General features: G+C 35.7%; 1 protein-coding gene across 4 annotated transcripts in view; it reads left to right on the forward strand.

The window, feature by feature from the left end:
• Positions 1-19,632, forward strand: part of Diaph2 (diaphanous related formin 2) — an 802,473-nt gene extending 782,841 nt beyond the window's left edge. For 3 of the 4 annotated variants that reach the window (XM_040283678.2, XM_040283675.2, XM_040283680.2), the window contains one exon: positions 14,721-19,632. In XM_040283678.2, coding sequence (XP_040139612.1) covers positions 14,721-14,785 — 65 coding nt within the window. In that variant the 3' untranslated portion in view covers positions 14,786-19,632. The remainder of the gene's footprint in view (positions 1-14,720) is intronic. The other variant, XM_040283676.2, reaches the window with a different exon arrangement.
• Positions 19,633-20,026: the final 394 nt, after the last annotated feature.

Here is a 20,026-nt window from a genome sequence, read left to right on the forward strand (position 1 = left end):
TTGGCACACATCATGAAGATGGTACTGGCTGCCATGTCACAGTTTCTCTGTCATATGTGCAACTCACCTGTGCTGTTATGTAAGATAGTGTCACACCCTGTGATGACTCAATTGCAAAAAAAAAATTGTCTATTCAAATTATTGTGGAACCTTAATTAGTACAATACACCATAAAGTTACTTGGCTGTCAACACAAAAACAAATGAATGTACATGTAGACCTTGACATATATTAATGATTAATGCACTAGTTACTTAGAAAGTGATGATATGGAATATGCCTGTCAAAGCTTTTACTGTCCCATAAAAATGAAAACACAAAACTTTAAGTATATCTTACTTTAAGAAATAAGCGCATGGTGAGCTTCATTGGATTTTTTTTCATGTGAAATTTACCACAACATTAGGAATTACATAAAATAATTAATGGGTTCTTTTAGAACAGAAACTTCCTCTGGACACTTAGAAATAAAATGAGCTTCACTTCTTTCTGTGTGTCTGTTCATCCTTTTCTATTTCTCTATAACTGGCTTATTACCCAATTGAACAGTGCCTTTTTATCATGAATTATATAATTTGTTAGTTACTGGCCAACCTATGAATTGGCTGCCCCTGGGGGGGCAGATATCCATCATGGTACTATCAGTGGCCACTGATAGGTGGGAGGAGAACGTATTTAGTACTGTTACCTACGTAAACAAATAAATGACAACAACAAAAACATTTGAGCAGGATGGTTTTAGTGAGAAGTGGGTTGGGACTGTCAGGCACAATGCCCTGAGGTAACTGTTATGTCTCTAAAAAATATCATCTCTTTCAGGGTCACAGGAAATGCAAGTGTAAGTTATATTCATTGCCTCCACTTATTCCTCAACCTTCTGCAGTCTGGCTTCTGCTCCCCTTATTTCACTGAAATTGCTCTCATTAAGGTCTCTAATGACCTCCATATTTCTAAATCTGATGGTTTTCTGTCTTTATTTTACTGCATCTTTCTACAATATGTGATATTATTGCTTATGCCACTTTTCAAAATATCTGCTCCCTTGGATTCCATAACATGCACTCTCATGGCTCTTTTTGTATGTCTCTGAATACTTGCTGTTTCCTTTGTGGACTCCTGGTGCTATGCTCAACTTTTAAATATCAGTATTTCCCAGGATTTGATTATCAGCTCACTGTTCTTCTTTTTTTTTTTTTTTAAAGAGAGAGTGAGAGAGGAGAGAGAGAGAGAGAGAGAGAGAGAGAGAGAGAGAGAGAGAGAGAGAGAGAGAGAGAGAGAGAATTTTTAATATTTATTTTTTAGTTCTCAGCGGACACAACATCTTTGTTGGTATGTGGTGCTGAGGATCGAACCCGGGCCGCACACATGCCAGACAAGCGCGCTGCCGCTTGAGCCACATCCCCAGCCCCAGCTCACTGTTCTTCTCACTCTCCATACTTTCCCATGTTTTCAGTTACAAAATTTGAGTCTCCCAAATCACTTTTATTCTTTCCCGGCCACTCCCCTGACCATCAGCCTTTTAATATTTAACAGCCTGTTGATTGGCTCCACCTGAATGTGTTAAAGGTAACTGTTCATTTTCTGTGCTCTTGAAGAGTGTACCCTAATGATAGCACTTACTGTCTTATTATCTTTGTATGCTACCCCAATTTGAATGACAGCATCTTGATTCATCCTAGTATTAAAGGATGTAATCTAGGTCATCAAGCATACTGAGAACTATAGAGCAGAGTACAAAGGTGGCCAAGACATATCTTCATCAGACTTTTAAACCAAAAGACCACAATCACTACATTGTACCTGCCTTGAAAGAAAATATTGACTCATTATCTCTGTATCCCTCTTGTAGTATACTACGCACGTAGTTAGTGTTCAAGAAATAAATCATAGGCCTGTTTTTGGACAGAGAGAACTATGCCCAACATGGGAATAGACTCTGCTTATGATGGCAAGACTCTCCCCTCTTTCCACCGAACAGGCTACTCAGGAAACCAAATTAAAGGTCAGCAGTTTGCCTGGTAAATCTGCTGTACTAAGGAAGAAAAAAAAAAACAAACAAGTGACTGGTTTTACTAGATGCATCATTCAAGCCAGACCAGAATCTCTAGAAATAATCTCTTTCTACCCTAAGGGACAAATCTGTCCAGACAACTGGAATCCTAGAGTGAAGAAGTAATATAAAGCAGTCTGGCAACATTGCTATATCCACTGGATGACAATAAGAAAAATAAATAAATTGTTATTAAAGATTTTCATTGCTTCTCAAAGGCATAAAAAATACCCCAGCCCATGATGACTTGGGAAATAAATATAGTCAAAATCTTGATAAATTCCGATTTCCTGACTAATCTTAATTAAGTCTTTGTTTTTCTAGACTAATCTGAAAGAGATTTTTTAAACATCTGTTTGCATCTTATCTCATTGTCCCAGAAGTAACTAAAAAAATGTCATAATGCCATGAGGTGGTCTAGAATTTAAAAAGTGTAATAAGATTTTGATGCTAGAATCTTTGGAATTTGATTCTTATATAAATTATGTAATAAAATATAAATATCTTATGTACGTCTTATATAATTATTTAAATGCTATAATTATTATATAATATAAATGTTAAAAATATAAACTTTTATTCTGTATTAGATTACTTTCTAGCCCATTTACATTATTTAATTCTTGGGACAACCCCATTAGATAGGCCTTTAATATTATTTCATGTTCACAAAGGGGAATTTAAATTTAGGAAAACAATGCTAATAGGTGGCAGAACAATGAACAATATGTACCATTATGGCTACTACAAACTTTGACCTATGCCTAACACTAAGTAATGTATATTCATTATAAGCAGAGACAGTTTTTTGCTTGAAGTTTATTGACTGATGTGTTTGTATGTGTGCATGCATACTTTAAACCTATTAAAAGATTAATATGGGCCAGGTACTAAATTATGTTATTTAGTCCTATTAATACCCTATAGTGTAAGTACTATTATTAAAATCTCCATTTTGCAAATGAGGAAATTGGTGTTTAGAAAGGTTCATTTTGCAAATAAATAAATGTGAGACTGGCCTAATGAGTTAGAAAAAAATGTGTCTAGTAGTGTACCTTAATAAGTTCAAAGACTACATATATAAATTGGCTTTACTTTGTCATAAATTGCACCAGTATAAATGGTGGTAAGAGAAAGAATAATGCTTAGTGCCATAATTCTCCCCACCATTCCCACACACCACCACCTGCACTATATAGGGAAAAGTATGCCTTGTGGAAAATAGATCAGTATCATTTACTATCAAAGGATAGTTGGTTCATTCCTCTTTTATTTTGTTATTTTTAGGCAATGTGTTGCAAAGCAGTTTTAAAATCTGATGTGATTTTATCATTGAAGTAAAGCTTTCTCTCAAAAGATGATGTAATGACATACTTCCATATCTTTTTGGATTTTTACTCATATTTGTAAAATGAGTGAATCTTTTGAAGACAGTCACTTTTTATGACTTGAACTTTCAGAATTTAGAATCTAACAATATGTGAGATATCTTCATAAATGATAATAGCATGGGAATACACATTTACTTATGTTCTAATACTTGTCTTTACCATCAGAGAACATTCTGTAGCCCTTACTGAAGCAGGGCAAAGAAATGGCACCTGTTTTCTGAAACACCTGTTTCATTACTATGTACTTAGTGAATGTATAATCAACCAGGAATTAATTCAGAGATTATTGACTGCTCTTTTAAAAAAATTGAAAACAGTATGTGCTTTATAGCTGAGGACTGAGAACTTAAGACCCTGTCTAGATTTCTCCCCTAACTTGGCAAATTGATTGTGCTTAAATGCCTCAAATTCAGATGTTCACGGAAAAGTAAAAACAATTGTAATTTCTCCATTAAGACAAGAGCCAGTTTTGGGGGTGTATATCCTTTCAAGCTTTCAAAATTATATTTTAAGTTATAATTTTAAAAAATAAGAATATGATATACTCTTTTATAACTTGCATTTCTCACTTTATAATGTGGATCTCTTTCTATCCAGACACACAGATCCATATAACAATTTATATGGACTGCATAGTATCCCAGTTTATGTAGGCTCCATATTGCATCTAATCCCATAATGATATATAAGCTGTTTGTGATTTCGCTTGTACAAAAATGCTGCAAAGAACATTGGAAGAATGGCTATTCACATTTATACATTTTTCTGATATTGTGGGGACTGGCTTTGTTCCAGTAGACTTAACAATCTGGAATGATTCTTTGAGACTTCTTACATGAGAGGTAAGTTACTAGTTGCAGCCATTTTTATTCGGCTGTAGCCTGGGCTTGGCACTCAGGTTTTGTATGGGTTGCATTAGACACTAAAATTACAAAAGAACTTCTGTCAGTTATGAATATGAAATTGAGAAGCCATGTTTTAACTCTGTCCTAATTGCTCACTTTTAAAACAACTGCTGACTGGCTCCTACCTTAAGGGAGAGTTTAGATTTTAAAACAATGGCACTGGCAGCTGCTAAAGTGTCTGGAATATTAACCACACAGGTTGCCTTTGTCCATACAACTGGTTAAGTAATTAAGCACAGACTAGCATGGGGAACACTACTAATGGGAAGCACCTGTTTATAGACTCTTGCATTGTAAGTGTAGGTTAAGTATCTTCTCTCCTCAAAAATCATAGGCACTGGCATATTTCAATGATCTGGTACATAGAGAGATGGAGGCATCATGCAGGGGAAGGACTGCCATCTCTGCCTTACTACTGAAGCCATTGAGTTTACTCCCTCTCCCTCCACCCTTCCTGGGGCTACTTAAGTTAGAGAGTTGGGCTGTCTGCTCTAAAACTTCCTTAATCAACAAAAAATATAGGAAAGCAGCCCCAAGAAATGGGTTGCACATGTTAAAAACAAAAAGTAGATATGTAGTCACTGAGCGATTCAGAAACAAAAGCAGATGACAAGTAAGTGTATTCTAGGTCAGCATATCAGCAGCAAGGCTCAAGAAGATCACAAACAACTGCCACAGAAAATGACAGAGGACTGTCCATCATATGATTGAAGTTAGAGAAATGGCTGATGCCTGGTATTCTTAGTCATAAGGATTTGTGCCACACATGGAGTAGGAAGGCACAGAGATGACAGGTGGTAGTAATGAATTGACTCTCTAGCCCCAATGCCATTTGACAGCTAGTTTATTCTGCACCCACCTACATGGCTGCTCATGCTCTTACCCTGCCAAGCACTCTTGGCCCAGGTCATTGTAATATATGCCTTGATCAGCTCTTGTACTGTCATTCTTGATAGGGCCATCTAGACTTCAAAAACAGATCCTCACCAGATGATTTCAGGGAGCCCCCCTTTCTGCTGGGATTTATTTATTTGTTTGTTTGTTTCTTGGAGCAGAGCTGCTGTCCTCCATATAAATGCTTCAAGACTGTTTATAAAAATATAATTGAAATTAAAATCACCTGCATATGGAAAATCCACCTGTATCTTAGTCCTTGCAACTACAAATCTGGCCAGTGCATTTCCTTTGATTAAATTATTTTCTTCTTAGAGAAAAAGTAAAATATGTACAGGCTTTCTGATTCATCCTTATTCATTCATTGTTTTTCATGCCTCCCCAAAAAAGAAAAATTTGGTAATTGAATGGTCAACAATATAAGGAACTAAAACTCACTTTTTCCTACTAAGCAAAAACTGACAGCTAAATGTTTCTTCTTATTGAAGTGCCAACTATTTTTTTTTTTTGGTGTGTGGGGGGGGTACCAGATGCTTAACTACTGAGCAACATCTCCAGCCCTTTTTAATATTTTATTTAGAGACAAGGTCTTGCTGAATTGCTTAGGGCCTCAATAAGTTGCTGAGACTGACTTTGAACTCACAATCCTCTTGCCTAAGCCTCTCCAGCACTGGGGTTACAGGCATGTGCCACAGTGGCTGGCTCCACCTTTCGTTTTTAATTTTTTTTTTAGTTGTAGTTTGACCCAAAACCTTTATTTCTTTATTTTTATGTGGTGCTAAGGATTGAACCCAGTGCCTCACATGTGTGAGACAGGCGCTCTGCCACTGAGCCACAACCCCAGCCCCTCTACCTATCTTTTAAAGCCTAATCATGATGTAGTTTTCCATGACCCTGATTTCCTGCACTTAATTTCCTGCACATGGTTCTCTATTATGAACCTCCATTGTACTTAGAATCTAATAAATGCTACAAAAGACACATAGTTATATTTCATGTAATAATTTTTGGTACATTTATCCTTTCCACTTTAATAATATATGAGTGCCTGTTATATTCCCTGCAGATAGATAGTTTATGCCAAAACAATTTGTGATGGATGGATGATGGAAGTGTTTCTTTGTATTAATGGCAAAATATATTCCCTCCATGTAAGCAGCCTAGCTGAAGGTGAACTCAAGGATCAGTTCCTGATTCATTACTAATGACTGGATGATTACTTAATCAACAGTTTCTAAGAAACTGCTATGTATCAGCCACTATGATAGACATCTTGAACAGTGCTGTTACAGTTTGTGTCGTTTCTGCTGGTTTGCTCTTCAACATCAGTTTCATTTATATAATTTCCTTGGGAGCTTTTCCCACTATTTTCTAACACTCTTCATATTTTTATTTGTCACCATTTTCTGTATTTTCCAGGTATGCAGGTGTCCTCATCAGACTTTCAAACTCAGAGAAAGTTTTGTCTTAGGGCCCAGTTGTACTCTCTAGTAAGGAAACAAACAATGCATGGCTTATGTACAAAACCAAGGACATTAAAAAAAAAGATCTATTCACTAGCTTTGACATTGAGTCTAAAGATAATCAATTTTAAGGTCTATGGGAATTTAAATTCTGAACAATATACTGATTTTATTTTTTTTCTGCACCATATTTTTCTAAAATACTTGGAAATACTCAAGTTATCAATTATGCCAATGCTAGTCATTTAAAATCCCAAGAGGTTGGTTGGAGACATTATAAAAATATATGTTTGTGATAGATAAAAGTAAGTATTGCATAGTTTCTCCATTCATAGCTTAATATGGATTAAGTTTTTAATGCCTTGAAGTAATATTATTGTACTATGTGATTTTACTTTTATCACATATTTCCATCTTCCTAAAGTTACTATAATTGAGTTTGTTTGATAATATACCTTTATATTACTACAAGTCTTGATAGTTTGCAAAATATGAGGTTCATAATAGAGATAGAGAGTAGAGTTACTACCTGGCAGAAAGGATAAGAAGAAAGTGAAATATAGAAAAGTGATTTAATCTCTCTACTGCAGTTTTGTAAAATATAATTTGTTTTTCCCCTAGCATAGCAGAATTTCATGCTGATAACAAGCTACTGTATTAATAAATCCATTGCAACTATTGAGACTTTTCCTTTAATACCATAACGAATGCTGAGCATTAAGGAAAGGCATTCTTTCTACAGATGTTACCCCAAGCAGATCTACTACATCCCTAAGCATAGGGAAAATACCACCATCATACCCTCAGCAATATCAATGTGAAAATAATTTGTGCATCTCAATTAGAATACTGTATTTTCCACACAAAAGCATGCTGTTTCCTGGAACACATTTGCTTATTTTCCAATTGGAAAGACATTTAGGGGTCTATTTTGTTATCATTACATGTGCTTAACTCCAATTACAGTTAATGGGAGTTGTGTGTCTATAGTCACAGTAGCCTCTGAACTATTTTAACATTATTGCTTTCCATTACCATCATCGTTAAAATAACTTTCCTCTCTTCTGCCAACCTGAACTACCACAGTAATCTGGGTTTCTGTTTTCTTTGCATAGATTTATTTGCATGTAATGAAGGATGTAGATTACACAACATGGCCTGTTTCAAGTTTTAAAAATATTACAATGTCATGGAGATTAGAATAGGGCTAGAAGTATTTAATTGTTAACTGAAGGTAATTGATTGGCTCTCAGCCATGCATTTTTGCACAGCACCCTGTGTATACAATTCCATAGGAATGAAACAGTTCAATGTGGTTTAATACCTATGGTACCTAGTAGAGACTCAAAATGTAAACTTATAAAATCTATGAGAAAATAAGGTTTACAAATTAGAAGCACTAGAAGCTAACGAAATTATACACTTAATTTCAGTTATTTGAATCTTTGACAAGGCAAAAACAAAAAGAGTAAATGTATTATAAAATGTCTAGGTGAGTGGGTGTGATGGCTGTTGCTTGTAATCCTATCTACTTGGGAGGCTAAGGCAGGATGATCACAAGTGCAAGGCTACCCTGACAAATTTAGTGAGACCCTGTCCCAAAAAAAAAAAAAAAAAAAGTGTGGGGGGTGGATGGAACTGGAGACATTGCTCAATGGTAGAGTGTCTCAGATTTCAGTTCCCAGTGCTGGAAAAAATGTCTAAGTGTAATTGGGTATACTCTAGGTTAGTGCTGGAATCTGCTGTATTTCTAAAAGAAAATGGCTAGTGTCAGAAAAGTTGACCAAAAAAATAGGTATGAAGACTTGTTCAGTTTTCAAGAAAATGAGAAACACTCTGAAAACATCATTAGGGATCTTAGCATCACTTAACTCATTGGCTTTCAGAGGCAACTGCCTATTTTTTGCTAGGAGGAGCCTAGGACCCATTGTGCTTGTTTTTCATGTTGTACTGGTTTTTAGTTGTTTTGTGATTATAATGTGATGTAGAACACCAAAGTGTACCCCCAAAATATTTGTTTTAAGTGAAAATATAGGTGATAGAGGTTTAATTACACCAGATATTAAAACATATTATGAGGCTCAAATGATGAGATAAGAAGGTATTGGCACAAAATTGCAGAATAATATCAATGTCAACAGAACAGAAACCCTAGTATAGATACTTTAATATATGATAAAAAAGATATTATGAATCAGTAAAGGAATTCATGATGATTCAACAAATGATGCATGTCCTCTTTGTGAGGAAAAAGAAGAAATAAAACAATGTGGAGACTTATTTGATAAGGCACTATAAAACAAAATAAAACGGAGAAAAAATAAAACACAGATCATCTAAAGCATTAAATATAAAAAATCAAACCTTAAGGGACAAGAAAAGATATGATTGAGTGTTTATCAATGTCTATGGCTAGAGACTTTCTAAGCTTATAAAGAAAGGGAAAAAATCACAATGTAAATAATAGATATATTTAGTAACATTAAAATGGTAAAAATGAAACCATATGTTCCTTAAAGCTTACAACACAAAATAGGCGACCAACAAACTAAGGGAAATATTTCTAATATTTTAATTGATTATTGTTGTTAATTAATGTTCAAAGCCAAAACAAAATTAACAGGCAAAGGAAATAGTCAGCATATAAAGGACGAATAAGTGGACAATAACATGAAAAAAAATCTGCCTCTCTAGTATTTGAAGAAATGCCAAAATCATGAATCATGTTGTTTTTACTTTTTAAATCAGCACATATTAAAAAGAATAATACTCAATGAGATTAGACAAATTTATATACTGACAATTGGATTTAAATTAGTAAAACTATTCTAGAGTACAATTTGCACCTAATTGTTCACAGCACAACAATGCCATCTACATATATGGCACATGTATAGATATAACTGTGAAGATATTCTTTAGTATGCTATTTATACCAGCAAGATATTGGAAGCAACTTAAATGCCCTGAAGTAGATAAATGGTTAACCAAATTGTGGTCTATTTATGTAAAAAAAAAAAAAAAAAGAAGAGTATATGGCCGTTAGAGATCATATTTGTGGGCTGGGGATGTGGCTCAAGCGGTAATGCGCTCACCTTGCATGCCTGGGACGCTGGGTTCTATCTTCAGCACCACATAAAAATAAATTAAAGATGTTGTATCCACCGAAAACTAAAAAATAAATATTAAAAAATTATCTCTCTTTTAAAAAAAGAGATCATCATCTAGAAGTTTAATGACATATAAAATTTCTGTGCTAAAATATTTAATGAAAAAGTAGAATGCCAATTTGTATGAATAGTTCAAGCTGTTTTAGTTCAAGCTGTTTTAAAGACCGTATTCTGGTAACAGTGAGGAGAAAGAATCTGGTCAACTGATAGAGAAAGGTCCTCTATCAAGAGATTAGGCCCAAGCCTAATTTGGTTACCATAGGCCACTCATTTCTAGTGAGGTGAGAATCTTTATCCAATTTAGGATCCCTAAAATCACAGAGAAAACCATAGGGAGGAGGAAAAACATAGGGAGGAGGAATGTAAGTTCACATGATGATTTCGATATAACTGTCTAAAATAAGTTATTTTTCTCTCACTACTGTTTTCAGAAACAAACAGCTACTTTAGTGGACATTTCTGGAAGCAATAACTTTCCTTGGTTTCCTTAGCCTAAGCTGCATAGACCCAGACCTTCATTTGCTATGTTTGCTGGAAACAGTGCCTACACTGAAGGTTTCTTTTAATTCGTTTTCTAGACAACTAATTTGCATTAAGATGGGGTATTTTGAAATAGTGAAGTATGTACTGGGCATACACTTGGTTTAATGTTATCCTGCTGTGAGGAATTAATGTGTTTGGTTAGGGCAAAATTGATACAACTATTTTTGAAGCAGAAGGGAAACAGTCTCTCCTTAGACAACAAGAGACAGACACCTAAATTTGAGGGGAATGAATAATAAATGTGATTCTTTTTTATTGGAATTTTTCAGTCCCAACTTGATCTCATGCAGTGTGCAAGACACAACCTTGTACTTTGGCATACACTCCTTTTGTTATAGGATTAATGACACACTCCCATACTGTAGGTTTGAGTCTTCTAGATTATCTCATGTTATGTAATGTGTAGGCCTTATCTAGGCTGTGCTTATTCCTCAGTTCACTTCACAAAGTTTTCAGGAAGAAGGAAATTAATGATATAGATTTAGGGATGGATCTGAAACTTAGTGACATTCAGTTATTTCATGGATGATGTGCTTTGTACATAGTTGCTGAATAAATGATTGCATGAGTGAATTCTAGAGCAATACAATAATGGGATTAATCCATTCACTTCACAACTCAGTTGGGAAGATTTTTGAGATGAATGCCAAATCAATTTATGCTCAGGAAAGTCATAAAGCATAAAGCTTCTTCTCTTATGACAGCAGGGAAAACCTTGGCATCAATTTGTGCTGGTTAACCTGATATTCATAAGGTGCTGAACCATAGTTAAGATGAACCATGTATTTTATATTCCCTTTGGATGAAAGATTTGAATATTGTTTTTGTCCATCTTTGCTCCATAGGATGCACATTTTCATATACCTATATCCTTCTTTTCAACTTCATTCTTTGATCAGATCAGTCTCCACAGTATCAGAATCTGTTCACCTTCACCTGGGGCATTTCAGAGACAAGTCTTTGATGACCAAAGAGAATCTGTTAGGGTGTACTTACCGAACTATGGTGGAGTTTTCCTCTATCTCATTGCAGTGTCCTCAACAAGTACATACAAACAAGTTCCATGCACCCCCATCTCTTTCCCTTTGATTTCCAAAATTATAAGAGGCAGATTGGGAGGAGATGCCACTACTTGTTAACTCCCCACCCAGTATCATTTCAGGTAAATACATGTGTTTTAACCCACTCACTTTTTGGATGAAAGGCCTCTATTTTTGTCATTGAAAGTACAGTAGCATCAATAGTGTTATAAGATGAAGACTAGTTAGAAAAGTGAATTTGGCTTATACTGGAGTTTATGGAGCTCTCAAATTATATCACATGGGCAGCTACCTCCTACACCTGTTTCCAAACGAGAAATGCTATCACTCTCACAATCACTCTTTGTCACCTCTGACAACAATAATATCCTACATATGTTCTTTTCTCATTATTATGATGACTACTTATGAGGGCCCTTAGTATTTAATTCCATAAATGTAGAAGTCATATTTCAAACAGTTCATTCAGTGATATTTCAGTCTCTCACTCAAGACGACTCTAAGCATGAAAAGTTATCATCGTTAGATTGCTAGTTACCATTAAAATGTGGACAGACGGGGGAAAAGAAAGCAACAAAGTATGTGTACACTTTATGATAGCCTCTAAATTCTACATATGTCTTGATTTTATACAAGTCTAAAGTATAAATATATATTTTGCAACTAAATTAATTTTAACATAAACACAGAATTGGAAATACATCAAAAGATCTAGATGGCAATTTCTGACATTGTTTCCCCCAGAGAAAAAGGTTGTGGGTTAACATTTTGAAAATGTAAGTGGTGACCTTTACAGAATTGCTTATTCATATAATTATCTCATTAACATAGGGACCTATTAGGTACCCAAAATGAGGGAGGAGAAAATCTAAAATAATTTTTCATGTATACCAAAATCTGGATGTTTCAGTGATCTTTTTGGTGTGACTGAAAGACGTGCCTAGAACAATAGTAGAGGAGGAAAAGTTTATCTGGGGACTGGTGGTTTTAGAGGTCTCAGTCCACAGATAGCTGCCTCTGTTCCTCAGGGCTCAAAGTGAGGCAGAACAACATGGCAGAAGGGTATGGCAGAGGGAAGCAGCTCATATGATGTTCAGAAAGCAGAGAAAGGCTCCACTCACCAGATACCAAATGTATACCCCAAAGGCCATGCCCCAGAGACCCACCTCCTCTAGCTATACCCTACTGCCTTCAGTTTCCACTCAGTAAATCCCATCAGGGGCTTAATGTATAGATTAGGACTCTCATAACTCAATCATTTCTTCTCTAAAACTTGCATTGTCTCACACATTAGCTTTTGGGGACACCACATATCCAACCATAACACTGGATTAGGGTCCTGAACCAAAGTTTAGCCTATCTTCCAAAAGCTTCAGAGTCCTTTGTGTGCTTTGACTCCAAAGTTCATTTTCTCACACCAAATGCTACTGATAATTTGCATGTCGATGTGAATTCTCACATCCTGTCATATAATGCTGTGGGGCTAAGTTTTTAGAGGTGGTACTCATGTTGGATCCATTGAGTGGTAAGCAATGGAATGGATATTTATGGCACCAAGGCACAAGCCTTTTCTCGAGCTGGCACAAAACTGTAGTCATGCTAAATCTGATGGCTTTAACACTGAACTCTTAAATGCTAGCGATGCAGTGGGAACCTTGTATTGTTATCTCATTTTGAAGTATTTTCTAAGAAGCCCCAAACCAAAGTGTATGCAAACCAGTGACTTCTAAGCAATAAATCCTTTATCCAGGAATGGTATCTTCACATTTTTAGCTGAATTGTGAAACATATCACAAACTAAATAATAGATTTTTTCCAATGATATCGTCAAAAGGATATCCCAATAATCCATCATTCAGATATATCTCTGAGTGGAGAAAATGACTTTTGTTTTCTCACCTCTCAGAGATATAGTTGCATTATGAAGTTCTGGGTAGTCTTTAAGCTTATGAATAGTTGGGTCAATGCATTCACAAGGAGTATTAATGAGATGAGGATCACGGGGGTCAGTTAGGTTTGCTCTGGGTATTGATCAAAAACTCCAGGAATCAGTCAAGAGGTGCTAGCACAAATGAGAAAGGCACTATGGCCAACCCTCAGCACTTTTCAGTCCATCCTTCCCATGTAACAGGCAGGATATGTTGGTTGGGTATCACCATCTCAGGGAAGAAATGAGTAGCAGCTTGGGAGGCCCCAACATGTACTTCTGGACAAAGCTGACCTGACATTTAGGCATTAACTTTGCATTATAATCCCCCATCACACCATTGATTTGCTGTGTAACCTTCATCACTAAAGCAGAGATAATAGGATAGAATGAAATGGGCTTACCTCCCGGGGATGTTGTGTGAATTAGCAAATTAACGAGTGTAAAGTGTTAGCATTTATGTAAGTGCTGGTGCTTGTCATTATTTCTAGGGACCCAGTCTCATTCTAAATGGAGAATCTAAGTATATTATGCTTTTGTCAAAAAGGGATTTTCACCCACATCAATTGCATTTAAGCTGAGCATAAAACAGAGGTGATAATAACATAGCAGTGATCATCACAAAGCAGAGCTGTAAACCTTTTTTTCTATTAAAACGAAAACTATTTTCAGCAACTTTCAATGCTTTTAAACTTTGCTTTCCAAGCTTTGTGCCAACAGTCATCTTTACAGTGATTATTCTTCCTGTGATGGGTAGGAGGAATGGGACCTATTCTAGGTCCCATTCATTATTCATTCCCATAATGACTATATAATGTATTGAATTTGTTTACATCATACAATCAGGCCAACTCAGTAGCTGGTTTGATTGCCACATATTGCAATCATTGTGAAAAATAAAAACTCTTTTCTGCTCTGCCCACGCTGGTGTCCTCTAGAGGTAGCCAACATACAAATTGAAAACTCATAGGGAATTGAAGTGCTTTCCAACAAAAGGCACTGTACATAGATCCTTTCAATTTAACATTTTTACCAAGGAATTTTGTTGTCGCCTGCTATTTCCAAGGGGACTGTGCTTGAGAGAATTCTTCCATTTCTTTTATCACTCTGACTTTGCTTACCAAGAAAAGTCATTTATTGCTGATTGTAGAACTCTTGAACTCAGCCTGGCAGCTGCAGCATGAACTCCTCAGATCTGGGCTCCTTGTTGCCTATTTACATATTCATTTGAAGTGATTTTTCAGTACTGTTTGAAAACCTCTCTCAACCTGGTATCATGTAATAGCCGAGATCTAAGGCTCACCATGTTTTTGGTTCTTTTTCTCTTTGTCTTACAGATAACAGACGGGTACCTTTGGAAAGGTCACGCTCTCGCCACAATGGAGCTATCTCATCTAAGTGATTCCTGATGCCAAAGAATATGAAAAATATTTAAGTAAATAAAATCATATGTTTTCAGAAGAATAAAACATGCATTCAAGGGTCAGAGTGGATATAAGTGTATTTCTGCAAAGGTCAAGCTAAATTGGATGAATTGATGTGCATTTGTGGAACTATCACTAGACTCCTCCCACAATACCTATCTGAACAGTTCACAGGACTAGAAATATTTGTTCCACTTTAGCGTAAAAATGTGTGTTCTTTGTTGTTGTGTGACCTGACTCTGAAGAGGGAATTGTAAAAAATTGAAGAGTTTTGAGACTTTCAAATATTCAAATATTTAAAATCCTGAATTTCTAGGTCACTCCCACTAAAAGAAAAAGAAGAAAAAAAGAATAGAACTATTCACTGTCTGCTTCCAATTTAATAGATAGCAAAGGAAAAGGCCAAGACAAAATGTGCATGCTAATGATTTGGAAAGGTGCTAATATTGCACACAGTGTAAGAGAAGCCATTTTGAAAACTCAAAAAAGTACAGCTCCATGTCAGTCAAGTTATTTAGAATCTTATCTCAAGTGAAAGCTGATGGATTCATCTGCTTTGGCTGAAATTAAATTTATCATTAGTCTAGCGTTTCAGCATGATATTGTAAGCGCATATCATTGCTAAAAATAAACCAAAGTTTAACAGAATCAGTTAGGGAAAATGACTTCAATTTTATTTAAAGAGGTATTTTCTAATTATGCATAGATGTCTACTTTATACAAATACTTTATATGACTATTTTTTGAGAAAAACTCCACATTTTAATGTTTGTGCTAGGGATGTACCTGAAAGTTCTATTATCTTTATTTAGACTTTAAAGGCAAATATTGATTCATATTTGTGGTTTATTTCTTCTCTCTATTGCTTCTTTCTCCCTTGACCCCCTTGAAGGCAGGGAATGGAGTTCTAGAAGACCTGGGAGGAAAGAGATTTCTTTCTATAAAATGCAGCAGAAAACTGTGTGAAAGGTCAACTGTTCTATCTTCCTTTCTACTCCCCTTTCCAATTCTGTTTTGGTGGTCTGAAGAAGAAAAACAGAAATTCTATATATGTATATGTATATACATGTGTGTATATATTTGTATCTCTTGCTGCAGTAATTGCACATCCCAGTAAATAAGTGAACTTCACAGTCATCATCATACTTACCTTATATTAACAAATTTAAATGATGCTGCCACAACAACTCTGGGGGAAAAAAAGGTCTATGTTTTTCTCAAATAGATGAAAGTTAAAGTTATACTTAACTTATCTGTTATTTTATGATGAGCATTGGAATAATTGGTGTAACTTCTCTGGAGTGCAATTTGAAGACCAATTCATGCAGATGATTGTGATTACTGTAAAAGAATTATTATATGTATATTTCTTATGTAGAAAGTCCTATTTCTATTCCTCCACTGCACATGATAGAGAAAGAACAAATGACTGGCTTGGCAAGTCACCATCTGAGATAAGTGACCAGTAGCTCACAGAATTCTTTATATAGATGTATAATAATTTGGTTGCCTTGTCCTCCAGTGCATTCTGGCTTGAGTATTATACTTCAAAATTCTCTGAAAGCTGCTATAATAGAGAAATCAAAGTCACAACATCTAAGATTTTTTCCACTTTTTCCTGACTGAAAACATACATGTGCACACATAAACATGTTTGAGGACACATCTGTTTTCACACACTATTTTTAACAACAAAAGTTTAGGTCCTACTAATTTAGGTAAATAACTAATGTGTGCATTTTTGACTTTGCAAAGATTTTTTCTGAAATCTTCGTGGTATCGCTTCTTTGAGTCTTTTGACTGTAGAAAAATTATTTTGAAGTGTCAACCTTGACTAAATTTTGGAGACATTTACCATGCCATATTATCAAACTTGTCAAGGTAGAAATAGTGATGTGTATTGCCTTTTCCAGATGCAAACTTGCCTTATTTTCTAGTTTGTGAACAAGAATGAATGAAGTGCTATTCTTGATAAGTTATATATTTGTATTTACAGCAATCCACATGCTTTTCACAAACATTAAAACATTCAGGGTCCAATAATTAAGTTAAAAGATTTACTTATCAGGTTTATAATGGTCCTGCTCTAGCCACTTGCATTTTTGTTTTAGATTGAAAAGTACATAGTGACATTTTAGTATAAAAACAAATTATAGTAAAATCTTTTGTTTCTTACTACCACACAGGAGAAGCACCAGTTATGCAGATATTTTTCAGAATCTTAAAAAAATAGAAAACACATAAAATGTTAACTAATTATATTTGTTTCCTTTGGCTGCTATAATAAATGACCACAAATTTGGTGGCTTAACACAAAGAAATTGATTCTCTCATTGTTCTGAAATCTAGGGGTTCACAGGGTCATGCTCCCTCCAGAGATTCTAGAGAATCCTTTCTTGTCTCTTCCAGCTTCTGATGGCTATTGACGGTCCTTGGCTCATGGCCACATTTCCACTCATCTTTGCAGCACCTTTTGTCTGTGTACCTAATCTCCCTCTGCCAAGATAATCTCTTCATCTCAAGAACTTTAAGTTAATTACATCTCTAAAACCCCTTTTCCAAATAAGGGAACATCTAGAGGTTCTGCCCTCTGTCCCCAACCCCAAATTGATGTCTTTCTCATGTGTAAAATATATTCACCCTATCCCAACATTCCTAAGTCTCAGCTGATTACAGTTTCAACTCTAAATAATCACAAATGTTCCTATTCCAGAAGGAGATAATGGAAAAGGGAGTCAGTCACCTATCTTAATCATTTTCAAAAACTAAATTCCCTTTAGGATTCAAGGCCTAGCAACAGTCCTCTCTGTCTCAGTGCCCCACCCTTCGGGTCTGAAGTTCTCCCCTCTTGGACCATGGACTGGGCCTCTGCCTCTGTGCCCATGGGTCACAATTCTGACTCTCCCCTCATTATTGGCCCTCTAACTTTGCACTTGCAGCTTTTCCCTTGGTGCCATCCTCCTTTTATCTTGAAAATTGGCACATGTTTGTAGCTGAATAGTTTATATTGTCCTATTTTTCTGCCTGTAGATTATTGGTAGTCTGACAGCCTTCTCTAATTTTGTCCTGTCTCTGCCCCTTGCAGGCCAAGCAAAGACATTTCTGCTGATATAGTATTCTCAAAAACTTGGTAGAGCTCCCATATATATCTTGTTGATTCACACAATTAGAAAAGAGGGCCCTTTTACATATCTTTCCTGGATAACTTTCTCTCTATTCCTGGTTTCTGCTGAGATGGTTGAGTAAATCCATGACTCATTGCCTGATCTCTTTAGCACTAGGCAAAGAATATCCAGCCACATCCTTAGCCTTGGCCCTATCTCCAGAATACACTTTCCTAATACTGAATCTCCTAACTTTAGCCTCTTTTACATTCTGAATAGGCTTGGAATTTCTTAACTCATCAAGTACTGGTTCTTTTCCCACTTAACAGTCCTTTCCTCCATTTCTCTTTCCTATTTTACTCTAGGCAGAGAAGAAACAATGCCATACCTCTACTGCTTCAATTCCAACTCTCCTCAACCAAATATCCTAGTTTGTCACATGTTCCCCTTGCCACACAACTGTAGGTGGCAATTCATATAGGCTTTTTGCCAATATAGAACGAGCATTGCCTTGCTTACAATATCCAATAAAATGATCTTCATTTCATTGCAGGCCCTCACCAAAAATGCCTTTTAACACTCATATTTCCATCAATAGTCCAGTCTATGCTTTTTCTACCACATGCATCAAAATTCTTCCAGTCTATTCCCATTATTCAATTTCAAAGCCACTTTCACATTTTAAGATATTTGTTACAGCAATAGCCCACTTGCCTGTACTGATACCTGTATTAGATTTTTGTGGCTGCTATAACAAATTACCCCAAACATAGTGGTTTAAAATAGTATTCTCTTCCTGTTTTGGAGGCCAGTGTCCAAAATTGAGTTATGTTCACTGTGTTTCATTTGGAAGCTCTAGGGAGAAATCTGTTCCTTGCATCTTCTCATTTTTTGTGTCTGTTATCATTCCTTGGCTGCATCTCTTTCTGCTCTTTCTCCACATCATCTTCCCTTTAGTGCATCTAATCTACCTCTGCCTCTCTTGTATTAGGACATTTATAATGGAATTTGGGGCCATTCAGATTACCCATGATAATCTTATCTCTAAATCCTTAATTTAATCATATCATACAAATTTAATTACATTTTCCAAACAAGCTAATTCACAGATTATAGGGATTAGGATGTGAACGTATCCTCCTTTCTTGGAGAGGGCACCATTCAGCCACTACATTAGTTATTTACACTTTTTAAAAGATATCTTTGGTGCTTGAGACAAATTTAAGGTTCTCTCTAAAAGCTATTATCTGTACAGGCTACTGCATGCTTTGTTAAGTGGACAAAGTGGTTATTCTAAACTTTGGTTGATACTTTAGCTAATATGGCCAATTAGCTTGAAAAAAATGGATCTCAAGTCTGTGCTTGACTGTATCTCTTCTGCCCCTTCTTTAAGAAGTCTTTGACCAAATGTCTTTTTTGATTCATAATGCAGACACAAAACTACCTCTGATACAGAAGAGTTCCTTACACGCTTATTTTAGATATTGTGAATCCCTCAGCTGATGGGAAAGGTGAAAGCAAAGACAACATTAAATGAGTATTGAGGGAGATTGTGTCCATACCAAGCCACCTTGAAGAACCATTTCAGTAGCAGTAAACTGCATTTGTGCTCTCATTTTGCCTCAGAATAAATGTCTGTATCTATGCAGGACCAAGAATGACTTGCAATCTTTATGTAATGCCTACTTTACTTATTCAATAAAGTTAAGATAAACATTAAATGTTGTGTTGCCTATGATAATTTAATTAAGGCTGAATGAAAAGGCATGTTATTGAGTGTCAAGAAAGATGTAAGAACATTCTGTGAGAAGCTATGACTGAACAGAAGTCCAAGAGTTGTTTTTATAAGTGCCTGAATGGTGGAGATCACAGGATCATATTCAAAGACTCACATACACTTTCAGGGATCATAAGGTTTCCTTTTAGTATTCTTTAGAGATGTTTGTACATCCAAAAAGTCTAGAAAAGTCAGAAGGGTGATTTACATGCTCCAGAGTAGCTGTTTCTATAGATTTTTTTTTTTTTGTCAAGTATGGCACTAAAGCAAATGGGTTTCAAATACTCAGAGGGGTAAATATCTGGAGAAATTAATTGAGGATTATGGGTTATTATTCT

Source organism: Ictidomys tridecemlineatus, chromosome X, assembly GCF_052094955.1.
Source record: "Ictidomys tridecemlineatus isolate mIctTri1 chromosome X, mIctTri1.hap1, whole genome shotgun sequence".
NCBI lineage: Eukaryota > Metazoa > Chordata > Mammalia > Rodentia > Sciuridae > Ictidomys > Ictidomys tridecemlineatus.